The sequence below is a fragment of the Thunnus maccoyii genome, chromosome 11 (assembly GCF_910596095.1).
Source record: "Thunnus maccoyii chromosome 11, fThuMac1.1, whole genome shotgun sequence".
Taxonomy (NCBI): domain Eukaryota; kingdom Metazoa; phylum Chordata; class Actinopteri; order Scombriformes; family Scombridae; genus Thunnus; species Thunnus maccoyii.
The window spans coordinates 21,117,266-21,126,795 of NC_056543.1; the positions used below are offsets into that span (position 1 = coordinate 21,117,266).

At 40.4% G+C, this 9,530-nt stretch overlaps 1 protein-coding gene across 6 annotated transcripts in view; it reads left to right on the forward strand.

The window, feature by feature from the left end:
* myo16 (myosin XVI) overlaps positions 1–7,068 on the forward strand; it is a 108,766-nt gene extending 101,698 nt beyond the window's left edge. For 5 of the 6 annotated variants that reach the window (XM_042426292.1, XM_042426291.1, XM_042426295.1 and 2 more), the window contains exon 35: positions 3,627–7,068. In XM_042426292.1, the coding sequence (XP_042282226.1) occupies positions 3,627–3,797 (171 nt within the window). In that variant the 3' untranslated portion in view covers positions 3,798–7,068. The remainder of the gene's footprint in view (positions 1–3,626) is intronic. The other variant, XR_006098783.1, reaches the window with a different exon arrangement.
* The last annotated feature ends 2,462 nt before the right edge of the window (positions 7,069–9,530 follow it).

Genomic DNA, 9,530 nt, shown 5'->3' on the forward strand with positions numbered 1-9,530 from the left:
GCAGTTTAATAGTATTTGCTTTTACTGGGGCGGCTGTGGTTCAGAAAGTAGAGCAGGTCGTCCACTAATCAAGTGTCGGTTGTTCAATCACCAGCACTACCTGTCGAAGTGTACTTGTTTGAGCCATGCAAGCCTTATCACCCAACATTGGCGGCCGATCTCACTAATGCACTTCAGGCTGAATGAGAGCAAATCCCTGCAGTCAGGTTTAAAAATTTTACAGCAAGAGCAGAGAGTAGCGCAGCATATTAACCATGCCCATGGCCTTGGAATAGATGTTCAACAGTCACATATAGGTGTCAGTGTCTACATACTTGTAATAAGGCAGAGTTTTAAGCATGAGGTAAATATAATTTATGTCGTATTACCTATTTAGCGAGCAAATCCACAAACTATACATCTTAGATTGACAGAACTTTATCATCATTACATTGAGTTTGTGTGTGTCTCCTGGCCTTATTCTTGTAGTGCCTGGTGTAAATATCCTCTCAGCAGGGTAGAGGACTGCCTACTGTAGGTTCAGCCAAATGAACCAATCTTTGCAGGGCCTTGAGGTCCTGTTTCCGTACCAGGCAGTGATGTTCCCCATCAGGACGCTCTCCATGGTGCAGGAGTAGAAATTCCTCAGTATTTGAGGGGATACCCACAATTTCTTCAAGCGTCTGAGCTGAAACAGTCAAGGATCCACATGCACAGTGAGGTGTTTAATCCCAGGTCCTTGAGCTTTGTGACGACCTGGTTGAATGGCACTGTCCGGTATTCCAGGATTTAACCAAGTTTCGGTGAAACAAGGGACATTACAGTTCCTGATATCGCGTTGGAAACGGATGCAGGCATGGAGGTTGTCCCGTTAACTATCCAACACCTGTACATTGGCTAGCAGGATGCTTGGCAGAGAAGATCCATGTGGCCAGGATCGCAGACGGTGTTTAATCCCTCCACGTTTACGTCAGTGTTTCCACCGATAATGAGATAGATGCAGAGGTGGACGCAGAGATGGTGTTGCTTGTCTATGTGGTCAGTATCATAGCTTGTGTTTATCTCCTTCACCTTTTCCTCAATGTTTACTCCAATGTTTACATTTGAAAACCTCGACTGGCCAGGTAGCAGAGTTGGCAGGAGGAGAGTTTATAAAGTGGTGAGTTGACCATTTCCCTATTCTAACGAGTGACTCATAGTCATATATTATCGTTGTCCAATATTATTCAGAGAGGTGACTAGATAGGTCTGTGCCTTCTAGTCAATCTGTATTTGTGTGTATGTAGACAATGCCGTGTGGAATGCATCACTAAATGTACTGAATGCTTGGCAATATACAGGGAAAATGTTGCATTATAAATACTGATGACTTGGAGTACGATAAAAGTCCCAGATCAGAGGCAAATCGGCACTTGCAAATCGGTGCTTAATCACTATGTGTGAACTGTTTGAAGACACAATCTGAGAGACTTGCCGATGCATCACAGACACCCAAAAGATATCAAGCAGGCTAAATATCTGGACCTGTCAGGTGGGCGAGGAGTCGTAACACCTGCAACACGACAACATCAACAAGCGTGGCTACAAGAAAAGTTCCATGGTCTGTTTGGACCCAAGAAATGGAGGAAAATTTAGTTAACTTTGGCAAGGAGCACCAATGCCTTTTGAAAGAAAAAAATCCTGTCTCGCACATGGTATTGTGTCATTTTTTTGTGTCACTTCTCACATGTGTTTTCGTGACAAAATGTAGTTTGGAGACAATACAGACTCTTCGGGGATTCCTCCTGGTGAAAGATCTTGTAATGTTTGACCTGTTGTTGATCAGTGATGTAGTGTGCAAACCACAACTTCAAGATTCCCGATTACTAGACAGAAAGTTATGTAGTGTGAACAATACAGTGATCTGACGACTTTGAAATTCATGTAGCGTGTGCTTGGCAAAAGATTTTGCCTGTGATGTGCAGTTTTTGTTGTTTGCCAAGTGAAAAGAGGACTACAAAGAAGAGATTTATCTGTTTTCCTGTGGGCAGAGGGCTCTACAAAACCAAACTGGAAACAATCGATTTAGCTCCCTGTTTGTACTTTAGAAGTGATGAAAAAATGGTGGAGCAGGGGGAGGGAACAACTGTTAAATTAAAAGCAATGACAGAATAAAATCAAGTTTTAATATGTGTTTAGGAGAATATTAAAGGGTAAGGCTGACAAAATATTTTCTATATTTTTCTTTTTGTCATTACAATCAGCACTGTTACTTACTATGAGTCAATCCTACACACATTGTCCTGGTGCTGTAAACTCTCTCTAGCACGTCAGATGTGTCCCCAACAAATGATCTATTTATTTCTTTTTGATTAACATTTTCAGAAAACTACAGTGCCCAGCTGATTTAAGAAATTACTTTGCCTTTTTTTAAAAAAAAAAAACAACAACCCAAAAACCACCTGCTTTTATGCGCATTTTCAATTGGCACATAAAAAATATCTGAGTGAAAACACTGGAAACAAAAAAGGCAAAATGACACAGGAGTGTTATCACCACCAGCTGTCTATCTTGATGAGCCCAAATCCTAATATTCGCATAACATTAGTAGGTGGAAACACATATTCATTCACATTTTCTTTTGCCGATTATCTGGAAATGTGTTTAAAATTTGTGCTGCATTTGGATGGAATGTTACTTGGAAAGTACTGAGAGACCCATCACTGGTTTTGGTATTTTCTCTGTATTTGTTGACAGTAAGAAAATTATACAGTAGAGTAATGCCTGCTGTATCCTTTAAATCTCATCTATAAGCAAGAGGACACTTTTTTTGCTGTTTAACAGCCCGTCAACTGCCACCATTATAACCTCCATGTCCTAATCTGGTATGGATCATTTGAGCTCAGTCATGTTGCTGGCATTACCGACTGAGGGAGATTAGAATTCCTGTCTGATTGATTTACCTGGGTATTGACTGGCAGATGACTGATATGCTCCATACAGTTTGTGCGTGTGCATGTGTGCACTTGTGCTATTTGACCTGTGAGAAAATAGAAGAGACACTTAAGGTCCTCACTGCAGGCTTCCTACTGTCATTCACAAGATCTTCATGTATGAAGGATCCAGAGACAGAATATGGAAATGAGTTGCTGTTAAAGCTGTCAGTTAGAGAAGGATTCCCCCCACTGCCTCCTGCTGTATCAACTGCCTCATGAGATCGCTCGGTTCTAGCCCCAGATTCATCTCTGTATTGTTTATTAGAGTGATTCATGAGAAAAATTGTCCCACTGTGAGTGGAGAAGTGCAGTAATCACTGCCTCTTTCAAGATGACGGATCAGACAAAACTATGTCCTATTATTCTTGCTTGTAGGTGATAATCTGTAATGGCAACATGATCAGAATATGATATTTTAAATCTTTTTTTATCTGTTTATTTAAATGGGTTTTTTTGTCTAGTTTCATGGAACCCCTACTTGTCATTCACACTCCACTCTCCCTACCACCTCCAATCATAGCCTGGTCATTTCAGCTGTCTGCCATCTACTTGTTGATCCGTCCAGGAGAAAGTAATCATTGATGTGATTTTAATGTAAACACACACTAATCTTTCCTCTCAATTTCTCTCATCCTCTCTCTTCTCTTGGCTCACCCTCCACCCCTGCCTCAGGTGTTTCAGAGGCTACGTCTGTCCAACGGGGATGAGGGCACCGCACTGGGGGAGCTTCTGCGATGGCGGCAAGCACAGTGTGAGGGGCGGAGTGACTGGAAGCACCGTCCCCCTCAGTCTCCACCCCTGACCCCCACGTTGCTCTGGACCAACAGGAAGGCCTCTCCATGACGGATGTGTGGTGCAGGCACATGTATTGGCTATGAGGTTCCTCCCTCTCTTTCTCCTCAGGCGCACATGCTCTTTTTCTTTTTTTTTTTCTTTTTTGTTAATGTGGACCAAGTAACCTCAAAGCCCAGGGGCTAGGCCGAAGCTCTAAGCCCCAAAGCATGAGCCTAGTCCCTGGGCTGATGGTACTGCCTCTCCGCTTTTGAACTTGACTTGTGGAGGACGCCCCAACCCAACCTGTAAAATAGAAGCTCAGCACTATGTGATGCTAACACGTGTCAGCCATGAAAAATTAATGGAAGTAGACACAGTGGAGATTCCTGGGAAGCTTTTTTCGATCAAATATTTTATGAACAGAAAGAGACAGAAAAATTACGAAAATTACATTATTATTATTATTATTGTTATTTATTTTCAGTTCTTCTGAGATATAAAATATATAATGGAATTGCTGGATTAAAAAAGGAAGCAAAGGAGCTCCACCCCAAAACATGGTGCTGATTAAACTTGATGTGCTGTCCTGTGATGTTCCCATTCATGAGTGCTTGTGTGAGAACACCCCCGCCCCCCCTCTCTTTGAAGTTTACAAGTCAATGCCTTGGACGCCTCCAGTTTTTGGCATCGGTGAACTGGCTTAGACATGGGTCCTTTTCAGGTATACAGCTCTTCACTTAGCCCCTCACGTCTGGGCTCTTAAGTGCTACTGCAGCCCTGGCAACAAGCGACCAGGAGTCAGGGTAACCTCAGTAATATCCGAAGGTGCACTTCTCTTCCCCATTGTTACCACCAGCCTTGAGGAAAAAAACCTCTGGCCAAATGCAAACTACTGCACTTACCTTTATTATGAAAAGGGGGTCCAACGAACAACCTACATTGGTTGAAGGTATAAAGGTAAAGCTACAAAAAAAAAACATAGCTTTAGCTGACAGGTATATAGTTCATGTTGTGAACATGAAACTCTGTGCCAAAGTAACACAACTTGTGACAGATATGTGTAAACGAACAAATATAATTATACAAACATGTTGATAGTCATATACAGTATGTACAGACTGCGCAAATGACATACATGACCACATGTTAGCTTTGGTTCAGCGATGACTCCACGGACTGTTTCTATATAAATCAAAAGATGTTGAAAAGATGAAAAAAAACAACAACAGTGTGCACTCAAAGTTGCGACTTAACTCTCATTGTGTCTCATCAACAGCTGAACAGTTGCATACATGTTCAGTGTTGTTCAGGAGACTGTGCAGAGCTCAGGAACTCGCGCACAGATGAACTCGATGTTTGTACAGATTCCTTCACCTTGGGTGTGTCCACTCATACGCCCATTACCTTCCATGTCAGCCCTCTCCTTCCTTCATCTCCTCTGCCTACTTGACCCCACCAAACAGACCCTCTTTGACCCTCCCCCTAACTTCCTAATGGATCAAACCGGCTCTACGGGTGTTTCCATAGTAACCGCTCTGTAAATAGTGACCAGTGTCATATGTTCTAGCTTTTACTATAGCAGGAAAGCACAGAGATTGAATTGAAAGACAAGAAAAGAGATGAGATAATACTGTCTATGATGGTGAAACTGAGATTTAAGAATGTCTTGGGTCAGATGCAATGACTGAGGTAAAGAGAAGAGGTTTATTTTAAAATGTGAATATCTTTTTTTCAGAATGATTGTCTATCGCTATGAAATTCTTTATACTCTATTTAATATTATTTGTTTTCCCCCTCTCGACCCTGTTGTTCTGTTCCTATGATGCAAGGCAGATGTTTTCATTGTATCTGGATGTTTTATTGCACAATGTTTATGTGGTGTTGTGTTGACTTCTGTAATGGGCTGGGTGTGTCTCGACAAGCTGTTTGATCTTCGAGGATCGGTCTGAATTGTTAGAGCTGCAAAGTATCAATAGCTGTAATTGATTTCTCATTCCCACTGATCACCCACAATGTTTCCAATTGATTCAGCCTTACGAATTAGCAGCACCATCACAGTATCGATCTCAGCTGCTGTCGGCGCATGAAGGCGCACAAATATTCAAGAGGAATTAGAAGAGACCACCGATATTCACAACATATGGCAAATCAGCTGAGCTGCATTTTCGACTGACTGGCTGAATGTATAAACGCAAATTTTATTTGACTGCCTGTGTACATGGAAGGAAACCCTGTGTATCTTATTACTGGAACATGCACCTGTATCTAAAGAGTGTACGTAACTGCTTAATGTGATTATTGTCTTCAGAATTTATGTATGCAGTTTTTTTCAAAGCAAGTTAATAACGATGCAGCATTCCTGATAAGGTATTGATTTGCTCCATGATTCACACCTTGTTTGTTGTGATTGGGGTTGCATGAGTAGCGCTTCTGCGCAATGCATTGCTATGTGAAACATTTTCATCATGGTGCAATTCAGCTCACTTACACAAGGATTTAAACCAATCTGTGATCAAACAAAGTAGACAGGAACAAAGATCAAGCTAGTCAACCTTGCCAATGCCAATGAAAGAGAATTTATAACCTCTATATTGGTCCTTTGTTATAAAAATGTTATGTGCATCGCTATGGTTTTGTGTATAACCATGTTTACTGAGATCATGAAATGAGGACATTGTTTTTTATTGTCTTTTAAAGTGTGTCAGTGCTTTTTACCTTGCATGACCACATGTTGGGCCTGGTCCCTTATGACGTGTTCATGCTGGAAAGATTTAAAAAAAGGCTATCAAATGTGAAGGACTGCTTCCCACTGCACTGTGAATCACTGCACTGTCCCCTGTCTCCCATCTAGACGTTCGTCATCCATCCATATCCACCCTTAAACTGGACCGGCCCGCACACATGTCAGCGGCCTCATATCCAATCCCTGATGACCTAGCTCAGTCTGTCTAAGCATACCAAACTGTGGCGGCCAGATTACTGCCAGTATCGTTGTTAATCAGGAATCTATAAATCCTCTGCTCTGAGATCAGCTCTCTGGTGCTACAGCCAGTGCAGAATGGCCATTTTATTGTCCCCAGTCCATGTATAGTTGTCCTAAGAGACACAATATTTTAGCACCTAAACAGGGGTATCTCACTGCCTTTCATAGTGTTGTCGGTTTTTTTATTCTATTCTTTCTTTTGTACATGACATACAGTATATTTGAACCTGCATACATACGTGTTTGTGGAAAGAAAAAAGATCGTATGTGATATTTCATAATTATTATGTTCCCAATGTTTTATAAGTACTGTACCTGTACAGCAATAAAGCACAATTGTGGCAATGCTTGTCTTTATCCGTGTGTGTCTGCATGTACTACTATCCTTGTGAGGACCACTTTTAGTTTGAAACCATCATAGTGAGGACATTTCTGCATTGTTGGGACATTGTGGCCAGTCCTCACTACTTGAAAGGGCTGTTTGAGTTAAGAGTTTGTGGTTAGAAGCAGGTTAGGTTAAGGGTTGGGGTTAGGTATTTAATGGTGATGGTTATAAAAGTAGGGCTAGGGAACAAATTGTGTTAATGAGGTTACTCACAAGTATAGAAAGACAATCATGTGTGTCTGTGTGTGTGCTGCATGTTAGTTTTAGAACTCAGATGTAATGATGGTGTGAGTCTATATGCTTGGTGCTGTGGTAGGAGAGGGAAAATCAAGGTAAACTATTTAATTATTGTTAGGTATTTTAATCTATAATAAATTTTAATCTTTAATCTGAACAGTAACTAGAAACTAAAGTTCTATTTGTAAATGTAGTGTAGAGTAAAATCTATAGTATCTTCCTCTTAAATTTAGTGGAATAGAAGTATAAAGTAGTAATAAAATGGAGATACAATTAAAATCAAGTATAGTACTTGAGTTCATGTACTCAGTTATATACCACCATTGGCATGCCGTGTATGTGTATGTGTGTGTCACTGTAAATATCTCTGTATTTGCATGAAGCACACAATATTACAAGTGAAGATTGGCCTATGCAAAGCTAAATGAGCAACAGTTAGTTGTGGACATTAATGTTTTGCAGCAAACAGCAGTGAAAGCAAGATTGTAATGGTAAAACACAGCTATATAAGTGTTACATGTAAATTCTCACTTACCTCACTGTTATCGAGCCATGCAGGTAGTTTGGGTTTCATTTACACAGGTTTTGGGACACCTGTCTCTATGAGATTTGTGCTACAATCCCAGAACAATATAGATGAATGGAATTTCAAATGTGGTGCTCACAGCATTGCAAAAGTGCATTTATAGTTGTAAACCTTAAGATTTCAGTCCTGATTTGCCAAGGACTGTGGGAATTGAGCAACTGCATTTTTAGAAATACAACATAGGAACAACTGGTGCATCTGTTTACAGCACAACCAAACAAACTCACGTTGTTTTAATAAAGAAGTCAGTCAGTCAATAGTAATTGCAACCGTGATCCAATTTCATGCTTCACAAGATGGGAGTAGTTTTTTACACAACAGCTGGGCACAGTATAAGGGGTTGATTACCTTGCTGAAGGGTTGGAGGTGTGCAGTCTATCATCTGCAGCAGAACCAGCTGCAGTAGGAATTATTAGGTTTGGATTAGCAGCAACTTAATACAGCTCTGATACCACGTCAGGATAGTGAAACAGTAAACAGTGAAGCTGTTATCAATTAGATAAAATCGTAAAATCAGTAATGCTGGATGACATGCATGTGAATCCCTTGTGAATGCTTATGAAAGCAATTTGAATCCAATGCAGGAATGGCAGACTCCACAACTAACAGTGAAAACTATCTAGAAGTGTAGACCTCCAGACATGTTTTAATACATAATTAAAGGAAAAAATACTCTCCTTTTAGTAATAATTTGTGTCTGATATGTTTTTTCCACAAAAAAAATACATCTACTCAAGTTTCAGTGGGAAGGAGTTTTTCTACTAAGTTTAACTTCTAAAGACATGATCTCTGCTATGCCACTGTAACGTCCATTCTCAATATATGTGCACTGGAGGTTTCACACACTTGTCTAATTTAAATGATGACTGGCTTACAAACTAGTTGTCTTGTCACAACATCCTGCTTGCATGTACATGCCTAAAACTCAGGTTAAGGGTGAGCACAGAGAAACCTTCTCCTTCCAGCAGATGAAAGTGAAAACAATCTTGAGTATCAAACTCTTAACATAAATCATTTTACATAGCGAAACTCAAACATCCATGTGAAGCAACAATAAGCAAAACACATTTTTGAGAAGAGGGAGACTTTTAAAAATTCAATGACCACATTTGCTTCCAGAAACTGTGTCCCCATTACTCTGGTGAATGCACCGACTTCACATTGAGGTTTTAAAGCTATTATTTCTTTGGGTAGAAAGTAGTTTTAATGAAAACTGTTGACAGTGAGGTCTGTATCATCTAGAGTAATGAGGAAAATGTATCTGAAGAGAGATGTTATTGTTGTTTCTTAAATGTAAATTTTAATGCTGTGCATTTGCTCCCAATGTATTTGGAAGTGGAACCTCAGAAGTTTGCATAAACAAATATAATGCTAGCGTTATGTGACATTTCCCAGAAGGCTGCCCCATCCAGGTATTTACTAACCTGCGGTGGTTTCTGTTGAGAATCAGGTCAAGACAAGCACAAGCCACAACTGAATAACTGAACAGTGTCTTCCCACATTAATAATCTGCTATAGTAACTTAAAGGAATGTTTCTGAAAGGCGTCACCTCAGAGTGTGGGAGCATGTGTTTGAAGTTTATGTGTCACAGTAAACAGCTCCTACCAGGA